Source organism: Labeo rohita, chromosome 12 (genome assembly GCF_022985175.1).
Source record: "Labeo rohita strain BAU-BD-2019 chromosome 12, IGBB_LRoh.1.0, whole genome shotgun sequence".
In the NCBI taxonomy this organism is placed as follows: domain Eukaryota; kingdom Metazoa; phylum Chordata; class Actinopteri; order Cypriniformes; family Cyprinidae; genus Labeo; species Labeo rohita.
In genome coordinates this window covers 12,410,878-12,426,109 of record NC_066880.1, presented here as the reverse complement: position 1 = coordinate 12,426,109, position 15,232 = coordinate 12,410,878, and the positions used below count along the sequence as shown (strand labels likewise).

The following is a 15,232-nucleotide window of genomic DNA, read 5'->3' as shown; positions in this document are numbered from 1 at the left end:
AACAATTGGTTATTTTCATTAAAATAATACAATTGAAATACTTGTACATCTCAAATGCTCGTCTTGCCTGTCTCTCCCTGAACTCTGTGTATTCTGACTCTAGACAGTTAGGGTGTGTCAAAAAACTCCTACATCGCTGCAGAAGTACTGACCCAGTCTTTGCAAAGTGAACATGCAAAGAAGATCAAACGCCCTTAACAAAAAATGTAAAACAGCAATACAGGATGATTTCGAAGTTGAGGGAGAACATGAGATGGGAGTTTTTCGACATACCCTAACTGTCATGAACCGGAACAAAAACAGAGTAAGATAAGACAAGCGTTTAGCATTAAAAAGTATATACATTTTATTCTTTTATTAAAATAACCGATCGTTTCACTAGATAAGACCCTTCTTTCTCGGCTGGGATCATTTACAACTGCATTTGGGATCGTTTGAAGCCGCATTTAAACTGCATTTTGGAAGTTCAAAATCAGGGCACCATATCAGTCCATTATATGGAGCAAAATGCAGAAATGTTTTCCTTAAAAAAACATAATTTCTTTACAACTGAAGAGAGAAAGACATGAACATCTTGGATGACAAGGGGGTGAGTACATTATTTGTAAATTGTTCTGGAAGTGGACTTCTCCTTTAAGACTTGTATAGCTTAATATAACATAAATTATTTCTCTTACTGAAGTAGAAAACCCATTAAAGATTTGCATTATTTAAAAATCCACATTGTTTTACACATATTTTGGACTATGGGGAGGATCATTATTTCGATGACGTGAAATGGTTGCACTTGGTCAGCTACTGGCGCTACCTGTTGCTATTTTTACCACAACACAACTCATAAAACTCAGACGATGCCACATAGTGCAGCTTTTGGTTGTCATTTTCATCCGAAAGGGCAACAAGTGAAGCAATGTAAGTCTTCACTGCTTTCCTAGCAATAAGAACAGGAGAAAAGAACAGGAAGATGCCGGTGGATGAATAAAACTTTCTAAAGACCTGCGTCTTTGTTCTCTCCACTTTAGCCCTGATGCCCTGAAAGCTTTTAGTACACCACAGCTACTGAAAGAGCTTACAAACGGCAGACAAGAAACACTAGATGCCATCCTGGCAGGATGTAAACATGCCGACACTTGTCATGACGCCGCAGCCACTAAAGGAGCTTCTTACCGTGGATTTCACTCAATATCGGAGGGCATTTCCCACTCTTTGCGGGGAAAAATCGATGGTATGGCATTTGGTTTAAGCCAACACTTATATTCATCACCACCTATAAGCTCTTTCAGTAGCTGCGATCATCGTATCAGTATTTTATTTTCTGAGTTGTGTTGTGGTAAAAATAGCAACAGGTAACAGCAGTAGCTCACAGAGTGCAACCATTTCACGTCATCGAAATAACGGTGCCCCACATAGTCCAAAATATGTATAAAACAATGTAGATTTTTTTTAAATAACGTAAATCTTTCATGGGTTTTCAACTATATATCATTTACCTTATATTAAGTCTTAATACCCAGGGTTTCCTTCAAAATGAATATTGGATTGATATTGACAACTATCAAGTATTTAACTTATATTGGAATGATTACAAGCATTGTGTCTGCTTAACTGAATGCATGATTTTTACTAACTACATAACTTATAGCTGCCATATGGTCATTACTTTGACACACTCATCTTTGGCTGACAACAAAATACTTCTCCTACAGCTAAAAACAGCATTTTCTGTAAAGCTGCTTTTGAATAATATGCATTGTGAAAAGCACTGTATAAATAAATGTACAAAACTGCTGGTTCATTTGATGTAATCTTTAGGTACAGCTCGGTAGGTTGGGCAGCTGCCAGGCCTCTGGGGAGCTGCAGGTAGAAGATGCTCCGGATTGGATATCTTTAAAGCTTTTTGGTTTGGCCCTGCCCAAACATATGCATGTATACGCACCAACGACGGCTAGCCTCTGAAGAGCAGCTGTTTTTGCAGAAGCCGAGAGAGAGAGCGCCTCCAGGGTTCTGCGTTCAGTGTGGCTCACTGCCTGGTAAAGGGCTAAACGTGGGGAACTAATGCACACAGCTCCAAAAGCTCGTAGGAGTAAAAATATATGAGATCCTTCACATCAAAGCAAACAGCATCTACTGGTGCCAGTAGTGAGGTAGAAGATGATGTAGGAGCTGAACTTGGAGCCTACAAGAGCAGACCTCTCTAAATGCAAAGGATTTTTTCATTGGTGACTAATGATCTTACTTAGTCACCAACTTGCATTCCTATAAATATATATATATTCTATATATATTCCGGCAGTTACCTAAAAAACAACTAATACTGATGTTTTTGAATTGTTAATCATATATTAGTGACTATTGTATCCCATCTGGAGGTCATTCAAGGTCAAAAACCTATTCATTAGCATTTTTTTCCTTTCACTGTTGCCATACGCTATCATTTAAAAGTTTGGGGTTAGTAAGATTTGAAATGTTTTTGAAAGATGTGTCTTATACTCACCAAAGCTGCATTTGACCAAAAATACAGTAAAAAGTGATACTGTGATTTTATTACAATTTAAAATAACTTTTAAAATGTAATTTATTTCTTACGACAAAGCTGAATTTTCAGCTTTACTCCAGTCTTCAATGCCACGTGATTCTTCAGAAATCAATCTATTATGCTGAGGTAGTGCTCAGGAAAAATGTATTATCATCATCATTGTTGGAAACATTTGTGTTGCTTTTGAAAACGTGATATTTTTTCAGAATTATTTCATGAATAGACATTTTTTATATCTTAATATTTTGTAAGATTATAATGTATTTTATTGTTTTTTTTATTCATTATGATGTCTGTTATGTCAATTTAATGCATCCTTGCTGAATAAAAGTAATATGGTTTTCAATGAAAAACGAAAATTGTTTCCTGAATTTGTCCCATTAATTTTATTTAAATTTATTATTAATTGTTAATTATTCAATTAGTTTATTTATTTATTTATTTGCGTTTGTTTTTAGAGGAAAGTACAGTAAGTATAGACAGTAAAGCTTTTCTCAATTCTTTTACCACTTTTTATTTATTTTTATTTTTTTTTTGAAAATGTGATATTTTTCCAGAATTATTTCATGAATAGAAATTTCAAAAGAACAGCCTATATTTCATATCTAAATATTTTGTAAATGTATTTTCTTGTCTTTTATACGTTATAATGTCTATTATGTCAATTTAATGCATCCTTGCTGAATATAAGTAATATTGTTTTCAATGAAAAGAGAAAAATGTTTCCTGAATTTTTCCCATGAATTTTATTTATTTATTTATTTGCCTTTGTTATTTTATAGGAATGTAAGTATAGACAGTAAAGCTTTTCTCAATTCTTTTACACTGTAATTTTTTTTGTTGTTGTTGTTGTTGTTGTAAATTAAAAAAAAAAAAAAAGAAAATTCCAAGAAAGTATTTTCCAAGAAAATACTATCTAAAATTTCATGTTTAATTCAGTGTGTTACTTGCCGGTTCTTTATAATTATTTGTGCAATTTAATAGCAAATTCAAAGTGACACCATTTTTTCCAAAATAGAACTGCTAGAGATTTGTTTTGAAATTTGTTTGAGATCTGTTTTAAAATTGTTTACCAACTGCTTTCTGTACAACTTTAACTGTGCTGAATTTGGTGAACACTGTGTAATCTGTAGACCTCGTTTGCATATTTGTGCTGAAAAGAATGACAATGCCTTTATTTGAATACTCACAAAGCAGCGTTAAACCAGTGCAGATAGTGCCTTGTTAAACCAGATTGCAGGTTGTTAGTAAATGTGACGTTTTTTGCTCCAAAATTGGTGCAATGTTTATTATACCCATAACTGATTCTACCTCTGCTGACCCCTGTGTCACTTTTTCACGTATGTGTGTGTGCAGTTCCCCATGATAAGCGAGTTTGGAGATGACAGAAACTCCTACTGCTCCTTTGAGCCCAAAGACACAGCGCTGCTCCAATCAGAGAATGGCAGTCTGCAGCAGAGAGTCAACATGCTGACCCTCGAGGTGAGAGGACACACACAAATACACACACTTCTCTCTTTCAGGACTGTATTTTATCGGACATTCTGCTAACTTCATATAACCGTTTGTAAATGTTATAACTTGGCTATATTGCGTTGTATTAAATCTGGATTAGACGTCACAAAATGGAAAGATTAGAGAGGTAATATGATTAGTAGGGAAATGAAAGACAACTTCAGATGCCCAATCATTCATGACCAAAGGCGTTATGTAATCTAGACCACGACGCGTTCATTTTCGCGTGCCTGAAGCCTGCTCTCAATTGTCTCTCCCGACTGGCTGTGATGTGGAGTGTAAATGGGAAGATCATACTCTCTCTCTGCATCTCTCGGCTCATTGCCTGGCGAAGCGTCTCATTAATTAATGATGCTTGCTATGTGTTTCCATAGCCACCCAGCAGCCTTTCCTCCGTCGAAGAGCCAGATTTCTCTTTGTCATCTGTTCTTTTCTCTCTCCCACACCTCCCTCGCTTTTGCTGACGTTTGGTACTTTGTGTGTACGTTCCTTATTCTTCCCCACCCTCCTCGTTTGACTCTGGCCTTCCTTCTCGATTCGTCTCTTGTTGTGTTTCATTCTTCACTTTTTTTCCCAACATCCAGAGCTTTGCAGTCATGAGCTATCACCGAGATCTAATGCAGTGCAATTGAAAGTAAATACCCTGTTCTGTAATTTTTTCTGAAAATAAGCTACTATTATCTGTGACGCTAAAGGATCACAGCAGAGAGGTGCATTATATGATAATTGAAGTAGATGCTTATGTGTGTCTCTATTAAAATGAAAGTGCAGTGAACAACATGAGCGCATTTGTTTCGCTGTATTATTATTTTTAGTTTTATATATCAGACAAAACACCACCTGTGTCTATAAATGTTTTTATTCTTTCTCTCTCCATGTCCATTCGGTTTCCAGAGACAAGCAGTTTGTCAAAGAATGAAACATGTTCACAACATGACCAGTTGACAGAACAGTCACTTGCCCTTTCGCCACTCAACTGTTACTTTTTGTTGATCTTGTAACATCCTTTTTTTTGCCTTGTAAACCTGATTTGTCACCAGCTAAACTGTTGGTTTTGTTGAAACTGCAAAAATCAGGGTTGCTTAGGTGCTTAAAGTGCTTGAAGTACTTGAATTTGATTTTTTTTTATTTAAGGCCTGGAAAACCCTTGAAAAAAGCAATATTCCTTATAAGGTACTTGAAAAGTGCTTGAATTATTGAAAGACAATGTGTTTACGAAATAAGTGTTTAATTTTGTCAGTACCCCGGTAGCACGCGTACATCTTGGAGACGTCTATTTGATGTCTGCATTTACATCTGCAAGACGTATTATTTATGTAGGTTGCTCATCTGCAATACGTCTATTCGACGTTTCCTATCAGATGTCAAATAGACGTCTATTAGATGTCTTTAAGATGTTTATGATTTAGAATGTATGTAAAACTGACATCTTATCTGCCAGACGTTTGTACACAGCAGATGCTTTCCAGATCAAGAGATCTTTTACAGACATCTTGCAGACGTACGTGTGCTATCTGGGTAAGAACATATATTTTCACACTAAATTTCCGCAATTCAGAAAACATCATGCCTTTTTTGCTTATTTCAGTTAATGTCAGAAAACAATCTTTTTTAAAAAAATTCCGAATCAGTTAAACCATTGCATTGCAGAATTATTCACTATTTCAAAGCGCTCCAATCGGATCGCGTATCGTGTATTACAAAACATTTGATTTAGATTGGAACTTCACGTATTGCAAATTTATCACAATATTTGATTCGGGTCGGGATTTCGGAGCGCCTATCGTGAATCATTTGATTTAGATCGAAACGGGTTTGTGAATCCTTTAGCGAATCATTTAGCGAATCAAGATTTGGAACTTCATCAGGATTTCTGAGTGATTTCGCGAATCTTTTTGTGAATTTTTTCTTTTTTTTTCCTTAAACAGTAGAAAATAAATAGGAAACAAGAAAACAAAATAAATAGAAAACAAACAAACAAACAAAAAAGTATACACAAACTACAAATCCCTTAAGTAAATTAAGTAATATTTTACTTTATTTTTGCCATTTTCTATTAGTATATGTTTATTTATCAACTTCTTTTTTTTAGAATCTGAAATGGAAGACATCGTTTTATAAGAAATCTGATTGAAGTCTTTGAAAATAAAAAAATGCTTGAAAAATCTTTAAAAGTCCCAGAATTTCATTTTATATCTAAATATCAGTATCTGAAAACCCTGAAAAATTATGGCAAAAATTTAAGGGTTCACCCATAAATGAGAATTCTGTCATTCTGTAGCACTGTAATTACTCATTGTTCATCTTCAGAACACAAATTAAGATTTTTGTGATGAAATCCAATAGCTTTCTGACCCTGCATAGACATCAATGCAACTACAACTTTAAAGGCCCAGAAAGGTAGTAAGGACATCGATAAAATAGTCTATTTGACAACAATTTCTTCTCTTCTGTGTCAGTCCTCACTGCACATTCACAAAAGTAAAATAACAAATGCAAGTGGTGCTGCTGATGTAAAAAAAAGTAAAAAAGGATTAAGATTTAGGTCATGTGTCTAGAACCAGACAGCTGTCAGCAGAGCTGATATTATTGGCCTACTAGAAAGATATAAAATCCAAAACGGTAATAAACAAGGCAGTAAAAAGAAACGTGACAAGAAATAACTGACAAAATAGAAATGTTTTTAATATATTTTTATATTACACCTGCTTTATACCAAATGTTACAACAGCTTGTAATTATACAGCCTGAGGACATCCCAACTGTCACTGTAATTCAAGAGCGTATACGCACTAATGTAAAAATGCAAAAAATGTCAGTGAGAATTAAAGATTTTGAAATATCATTAGGTGTTTATAAAAGCCGATAAGCCAAAGTAAAGTCCTTGTAATGATACGAGTTTATGTGTTCTCCAGCTTCAGAAGAGCAAAGAGCGAGAGGAGCAGCTTGAAGATGTCATTCAGGCCTATGAGAAAATCCACATGGAGAAGTCCAGTCTTCAGCGAGATCTAGACAAGATGGTGAGAACTCTCCTAAAACATTCATTCCACAAGATCCATGCTAAGTTTGGCTGCCGAGCGGATGGGCAGTTGCGATAATTAGCCTCTCCATGTGCTTCAGGCTTTAATCCAACCAGGTGTCCACTTGATTAATCTTGTACTCTCGTACGTCCTAACGGGGCTGTGTGAATGTAATTGGACTCTTATATTACCCAGCCAAGCCTTCACATAAGTGGATGATGCTGGATATCTGTAATCATATATGCGCATTTGCATCCTCAGTTTTAAACACGGGTCTCAAATGGATTTGGCTGGGACCAAAAGACTAAGTTTTTGAAAATTGCATGATGCAAGCATTTGAGCATCTGTGCCGTTCGTCTCTCTGAAACACTCAGCCGGCTATCAGCTGTTACATCTACGTGTTCTCATCTTTTATTGCTGACAAAAATTCCTCACGGACGCAAATGTCGGCAGAATCTGCATGGCAAAGTAATGGCCTCTTTGCCCTTGTATATCTTTTGATCAGTCCCTCATCGCCTGCCGTATTCTCTGTACTTTCTCTTGGTGTTTCATTTTTAATCTTTTATAATCTTTTACTTTTGTGCCCGTCTCTTTCCCAATCTTTCTTCTCTCACTCGTTTCCGGGCTCAGACGTCTCTGGTGGAGAAACATGTTGAGCGGATCCACAGTTTAGAGGCGGCTTTGAGGCAGAGGGAGAGCTCACTACACAAACTCAACACACAGCTGCACAACAAAGACATGCAGTATCTGCAACTACACAGCCCTGACTCCCATAGTAAGTCTTGTTTTGTCTGTATGCATGCAGGTGTTAATTTATAAATCACTCAGTGGCCTAGGACCTCCGGATATGTGCTGCTACCGCTGACTCATTCACCGCACAGTAGTTGTCACATAGGTCACTATACAAGGACAGAGTAAGTAAAAGACATAAGTGAGTGCATTCGAACAGTATTGCACTTTGCATGAAATACAAACAGTTTTTCCACATCCTTAACGACAAGAAAACTGATGACTGAGATGAAATAAACATCCACCATGGTTTACATTCTGCTTTCAGAAATAGACCGTAATATATAGTGCCTTGTGAAAGTATTCTTTTTTTCACATTTTATGTTGCAGCCTTATGTTAAACTGCTTTAAATTACTTATTTCCCACATCAATCTACACTCCATACACCATAATAACAAAGCACAAAACAATTTTGCAACAACTTTGCTAATTTATTGCAAAAAATTACAAACAGAAATAATTACATTGCATAAGTATTCATACCTATTCTGGGACACTTGAAATTTAGCTTAGGAGCATTCACATGACTTGTTATGTTACTATACTTCAAGAAGGAAATTAATTAGAATGTGTATGATTTACAAAGGCACAAACCTCTCAATAAAAGGTCTAACAGCCAAAAATGCATATCAGAGTAAAAACCAAGCTCTGAGGTCAAAACAACTGCCCTGTAGAGCTCAGAGACAGGATTGCATCAAGGCACAGATCTGGGGAAGAGTTAGGAAGAAATTCTGCTGCATTGAAGGTTCAGAGAAGCATGTGGTCTCTGTTACCCTTAATGGAAGAAGTTTGAAACAACCAGGACTCTTCCTAGAGCTGGCCACCTGGCCAAACTGAGCAATTGATGGAGAAGGGCCTTGGTTAGACTGGTGACCAAGAAGCTGATGGTCACTCTAGTTGAGCTCCATGACCATATACTGTATGCAGATGGGAGAAACTTACAGAAGGACATCACTGCAACACTCCACCAATCCTGTCTTAATGGTGGTGTGGCCAAATAAAATCCTCTCCTTAGTGAAGGCACATGAAAACCCACTTGAAATTTGCAAAAAAGCAATTATAGAAGTGAGCAGGGACTGAGGGACTTGTCAGAGTAAAAGGAAAGCAAAACATTAAAAGACAGCAAAATATAGAGAATGAAAACCTAGTCCAGAGCATTCAGAACCTCAGTCTGGGCAGAAAGTTCACCTTCCAACAGGAGAATGACCCTAAGCACATAGCAAGTCTGGCATATAGACAAATCTGTGAATGTCCTGTGGCCTAGCCACAGCCTGGGCTTGAACCCAATCAAACATTTCTGGAGAAACCTGAAAATGTCTGCCAGCCCCCATCCAAGCTGACAGAGCTTGAGAGGTGAAGAGGTGCGTGAAAAATGGCAGATGATTGCCAAATGCAGATGTGCTAAACATGTCGCATCCTACCAAAAAGACTTGAGGCTGTAAAGGTGCTTCAAGTAAGTACTGAGTTAAGGGTATGAATACTTATGCAAAGTACTTATTTCAGTGTTTTATTTGTAATAAATTTGAAAAGTTGTCACAAATCTGTTTTGTGCTTTGTCATTATATTGCATGGAGTGGAGATTGATGTGGAAAAAATGTTATTTAAAGTAGTTCAACGTAAGTCTGCAACATAAAAAATGAAAAAAATGAAGGGGTATGAATACTTTCGCAAGGCACTGCATATACACACACACATCAGGTTGTTTATTAGTATACAGTCTTGTTCATTATTTGTCATTTCATGTGCCTGCTTCATTTGTATTCCACTTAACAACAGATTGTGTATTGGGGTCTTTGAAGTGTCCTTTTTCATTATATATGCGTCACATTTTCTATCCAGTTTTCAATCTAGCCTAATTTAGTTTTTTCAAAGAGCACCTCTCCTATGAAGGACTTCAAACAGGACCAAGCGTCGGTCCTCTTGTCCTTTTGGTCCTCTTTGTTTTTTCCCCTGATGACAGTGTTGTGTTGCATCTCTCTCATTTTACCCCATTTCTTCCTTTCTGTCTTTCCTTTCACTGTCTCTGAGGTTCGGAAAAGACTCTCACCACAAAGAGACTATCTAACTAAATGGAAAGCATATTTGCAAGAAGAAGGTCATACCTTTCCCCTGTGACCCCTTTCCGGGATCTAAAACGTTTCACACTCAAAGGCGCTCAACAGGAGTCAAATAATCCCAGAGAACTCAAGCAAATTATGTATTTATGTAAATTACGCAACAGAGATGTTCTGTAACCCTGTCAGAAAATAATACAAGAGTGATGTCAATTTTGTGTGCGCTCATGAATACAAATATTACATGCAAATATGAAGAAAAAAGAATAAAAATCATTTCACTGCAGTTTCGGTGCGAGATGTAGGCGTGCAGGGGTGTGTGTTTTCAGCTTGCTTATTGCTGAACTGTCACAATAGCTGCTGGCTCAAGGACGGCTTTTCTATGAGCTGCTGAATCACCATGCCCACGCCGGGGGTGAGGAGCAGGACGCTCTGACAGGAAATAGTTCAGTCTTGCATTCTCCATCTTCAAGGTTTCAAAGCTACATGGAGTAAAGGACGTGTGTAGGGGGACTTTAGGTTGGATTTCAGCCCTGTTAACAATGTTGGCCCTGAGGCGGCCACCAAACCTCCTGTCCAGACATTTGTAAGTTGGCGCCGGTTTCTTTTGGCTGATGGAGGAGAGAATTACCCATTACGTAACACACAGAAACACAAATGAAGTATTTGTTGCTTTGTTTTGAGTGACAGATGAGATCAGAGAGAGATCTGTTCCTTCGAAGACATGCTGTTGGACAATTTGTCCACAGTCTCATATGACAGAGAATGTTCTGAGAATATTCATTTGAGAAACACCAGAGATGTATTGATATTCCTCAAACATTATACTTCACCATTTTTTTCTGAGATTTATTTAACTGCTATCCTCACTGGACAGACATTGATATTTATTCACTGATGCAATGTTTGGCTTATCTAATCATAATTATCATCCTATATCCCTAGTGCTAGACTGCCCCATGACTCTACAGAGCTCCCGAAGTCTGGACACCCTCTCTGACCTCAAACTGCAGCGTCTGGAGGCGGAGCTAGAGGGGGCGCGGCATGAGGCTCAAGGGGCATGTCAGAGAGAGGAGGAGCTAAAAGCTGAATGTGAGCGGTTACGTGAAGAGCTGAGAGAATTGCAAAGCAACCAGAGGCAGAGGGTCAGTAACACAGACACGCATCCTTACAGACTCACATTTGAACTACACATTGTCAAAATAGATTTTTTGCCCGAAGGCAGGTCTCTTAGACTCTGATATATACTGAAACAGACGGTTTTGTCTCAACTATTCTCTGATTCAGAGAAAACAGAGTGTGATGAGTAATAAACCAATCAAAAATATTCTCATTTTGATGGCAAAGTAACTGAATTTTGCCTTTGAATTTTGTCTCAAATCCAGCAGTGACGTGACCTTTCTTGCATTGCAGGCTTCAGATTTACTGTAAGATTTCAAGCCATATATTCTACAGTTTTAAAGTTTAGGGTCTGTAAGAGTTAGTACGTTAGTTAGTTAGTTAGGTAGTTAGAGATTTATATTTTTTAGCAAGGATGTGTTAAATTGCACAAAAATATTAACAGGATGATTGTTTTCATAATTTACAATGTTTCTTGAGCACTAAATCAGCATTTAAGAATCTGAAGGATCATCCCTAGTGTAACATAAATGTACTAAAATGTATTTAAAATACATTTATTTCATGCTAAGTGTACTATAGATGCATTTACATATTATGTACTTAATAAAAATACCCTGCAGTTGTTCTATTAGTATACTAAAGTCTTTAGTATTTAGTATTAGTCTGCTAAATTGGAAAAACTAATTTTGTACTTAATGCACTTTAAGTGTGCAGAAGTAGTGCTGAAGTCCAACCAAATATATACTTAGGTATGTTTGATTGTGCTAAAGTGGAATTATTGCACATATGCTTTAGGTATACTTTAAATATTTTGCATTTAAAGGCGAGTATTATTTAAAGATCATACAAGTCTCATCCATAGTGACATTAAAACATATTTTAGGCTTAAAGGAGAAGTGCACTTCCAGAACAACAATTCACAAATAATTTACTCACCCCTTGCCATCCAAGATGTTCATGTCTTTCTGTCTTCAGACGTGAAGAAACTATAATGCTATAAGAAATAGAAAAGATTAATTCATTGTTTACCTGGGTCTTTAGTCTATGATTAGTTCACTTCACCTCTTATCTGACAAGTTTTTGGGTTTGAGTCGTTCAATCATCATGTGACAGCCCCATAAGATGAACGAACGACTCGAAAAACCCGAAGACTCGAAACAGGTGAACAATTCCAGTACAGAACCTAATAGAATTTTGCGCATGCGCGACTGAACGAATCACTCCCCGAGCCGACTCGTTCTTCCCAAGTCACATTAAAGATTTGTTCAAAATGAAAGATTCGTTCAAGAACGACCCATTACTAATTCGTAGAATCTTGGACGCGCATCCCAGAGCCTGTGCTACACGAGCTAGATAAGACCCTTCTTCCTCGGCTGGGATCGTTTAGAGCCTTTTGAAGCTACATTTAAACTACATTTTGGAAGTTCAAAATCGGGGAACCAATGAAGTCCATTATATGGAGATCCTGAATTCTGAAATGTTTTTCTCAAAAACCATAATTTCTTTACTACTGAAGACAGAAAAACATGAACATCTTGGATGACAATGGGGTGAGTAAATTATTTGTAAATTGTTGTTCTGGAAGTCGAGTTCTCCTTTAATATTAAGAAATGTGCATTGTGCACAAGTAGTACTCCAAATAAAGCTTAATTACAATTTTATATCAGTAGGTGTTGAGCGATATGTCAATAAATATATTAATAGACTTGAACTATACTTAGTATAAAAAAAAAGCACTTTATATCTATTACTTTTTTAGAGTCTGTAAAAGTTAGCTAGAAATTAATATTTTTTAAGCAAGGATGTGTTAAAATGCACCAAAATACTAAGAAGGACAATCGGTTTCAACATTTACAATAATAATGTTTCTTGAGCACCAAATCAGTGTATATTTATGATTTTTGAAGGATCAAGTAACACTAAAGACTAAAGTAATGGCTGCTGAAAATGTTACTTTGCATCACAGAAATAAATTACAATTTAAAATATATTAAAATATTTATTTGAAATTATAATAACGTCATAATATTACAGTTTTAACAGAATTTTTGGCCAAATAAATGCAGCTTGTTTAGCACAGGAGTCCTAGTTAAAAAAAAGCCATTATTGATTATAAACACATTTATTTTATACTAAGCGTACTTCAAATCCATTAACATATTTATTGACATAACTTAAGACTTAATATAAAATTATAATTCAACTTTATTTGGAATATTTCTTTATTGCACAATTCACATTACTTATTATTATGCTAAAATGTGTTTTAATATCACTATTAATAAAGGCTGCATGATCTCTGTATAATTATATTTAAAGTGTACCTGAAGTACTGTATAGTTGGACCTCAGCACTACTTCCGCACAATTAAAGTGCATTAAGCACAAAATTAGTTGTTCCAGTTTAGCAGACTTTAAGTATACCAGTTTAGTAAACCAAAAGTACAATCGCAACGTATTTTTATTAAGTACATATGTACTAAAATGTATTCATAGTATACTTAGCACAAAATAAATGTATTTCGAATACATTTAAGTATATTTTTCACTAGGGAGACCTTTCAAAAAACATTAAAAAATCTCCAAACTTTTGAAAAGGCGTGTAGGTTCAAATATAGTTCAGATTGCTTGTTAGCAATTTCCAGAAAGTATGAAGCCTGAAATGTCACTATTTTGCACAGGAGGTGAGTTCCACATGTGGGCAGTGTGATGTGGAGTGGATAAAGAAAGTTGGAGATGAACAGTAAGTGTCTGCTTCATTGATTTAAAGCCTACAGCTGTGCATATTAACATTTAAGTTATTGCTTTTGTAAGTCCATATGATTACATTTTGCTGTTACAGTACTGCTGCAATTGCATGGCTAGTTTCCTTTGGATGTGTTGCCCAAGTATTTTAGCCAGTAGAGGGCAGTAAAGCTATTGGCAAGCCTCCAGATCACAGTCAAACAGAAGTGGTCTAAAGTGTTCTCTTAAACTGATGCTGAAGAGAATACAGGTGAACTGAAAGTAACCTGTCTTTAAGTGAAATGGGGATTCTTGGAAAGGAAGGTCGCGAATGTAATGCCTACGTCTCTTTTGCACCTCAGAGTTTCACACTCTACTCCCCCTCTCCGTTTGAACTGCTGGTTCTTGTAAAAGTCGTGATTTAACAGAAAACGGCCAAAACTTTACTTGCAGTTACTCAGACATTCTTATGCTGGTAGTTTTTTGATGTTTTTGTCTTGTTTTCTGATGAAGGGGATTATTGGGAAAAAAATACATATATTTTTGTTTTCATACCGCTGATTCTAAAAGAAAAGCGAAAAATGATCTGCGGATTGAATAAGGTTTAATTTAAATGAAACTGGCATTCCTAATTGTTTCATAGATGTGGATGTTATATTCTTTTTCTTAACAAGCAATGTACAGAACTATTTTCATGCCAACTTTTTGATATTAACCATGTACAGTTATTAGCAAAGTATGTTGACAGTGTGCGAAATGTGTGAAACCGTAATTTTAAATCATTGTTCATGATTTATGATAATCATTGTTGTTAAATCATGTCGGTACTTGAGAAATTACATCGATACATGACCTTTCCATCAGCTATGTGAACATTTAGATGGGTTAAATCTTTCTTTGCAAAAAAAATATTTGGATGGAAACCTAGCTAAAGCAGGTACAACTGTTAACCAATTATGCTGACCTAGTGAGCATCAGTGTGTGAAGTTGCAATTCTAAATCATTTTTGAGTCATCGACACTTGAGAAATGGTACCAATACATGACATTTCCATCAGCTATGTAAACATTTAGATGCGTTAAATGTTTCTATGAAACAAATACTTGAATGGAAATTTAGCTAAAGCACTCCAAGTTAAACTGACTTAGTTGTCTTAGTGTGTGAAAAAGGTGTTGTCCCAACATGTCAATAATAAACTCGAAAGTGTCACCTTGGTATAAATATATATGTTAAGTTTGCATGTAAAAAGGGCGTTAACATACAGCATGTATTTGCTGACTTCCATAGAACAGTTTGACAGCAAACCTTAAAGTAGATTTGTTTACCCAAACATACTGATTTGAAGGCTTGAGAAGTATGTTTTGCAATTATTTTTATAATAATGCTCTCTGGGAAAGGGTACTTATTTGTTTCTGATTACATAGTACTTATTGTCTGCAGCGTAGGCTGTGCTGATTAAGTTATTTGGCTGC

The 15,232-nt window shown here is 36.1% G+C and overlaps 1 protein-coding gene across 1 annotated transcript in view; it reads left to right on the top strand.

Moving 5' to 3' along the window:
- The window catches only part of tbkbp1 (TBK1 binding protein 1), a 55,075-nt gene that overhangs the window by 30,932 nt on the left and 8,911 nt on the right, over positions 1–15,232 (top strand). Inside the window, exons 3-7 of the mRNA XM_051124745.1 lie at positions 3,893–4,018; positions 6,967–7,071; positions 7,702–7,846; positions 10,861–11,060; positions 13,718–13,779. Coding sequence (XP_050980702.1) covers positions 3,893–4,018; positions 6,967–7,071; positions 7,702–7,846; positions 10,861–11,060; positions 13,718–13,779 — 638 coding nt within the window. The remainder of the gene's footprint in view (positions 1–3,892; positions 4,019–6,966; positions 7,072–7,701; positions 7,847–10,860; positions 11,061–13,717; positions 13,780–15,232) is intronic.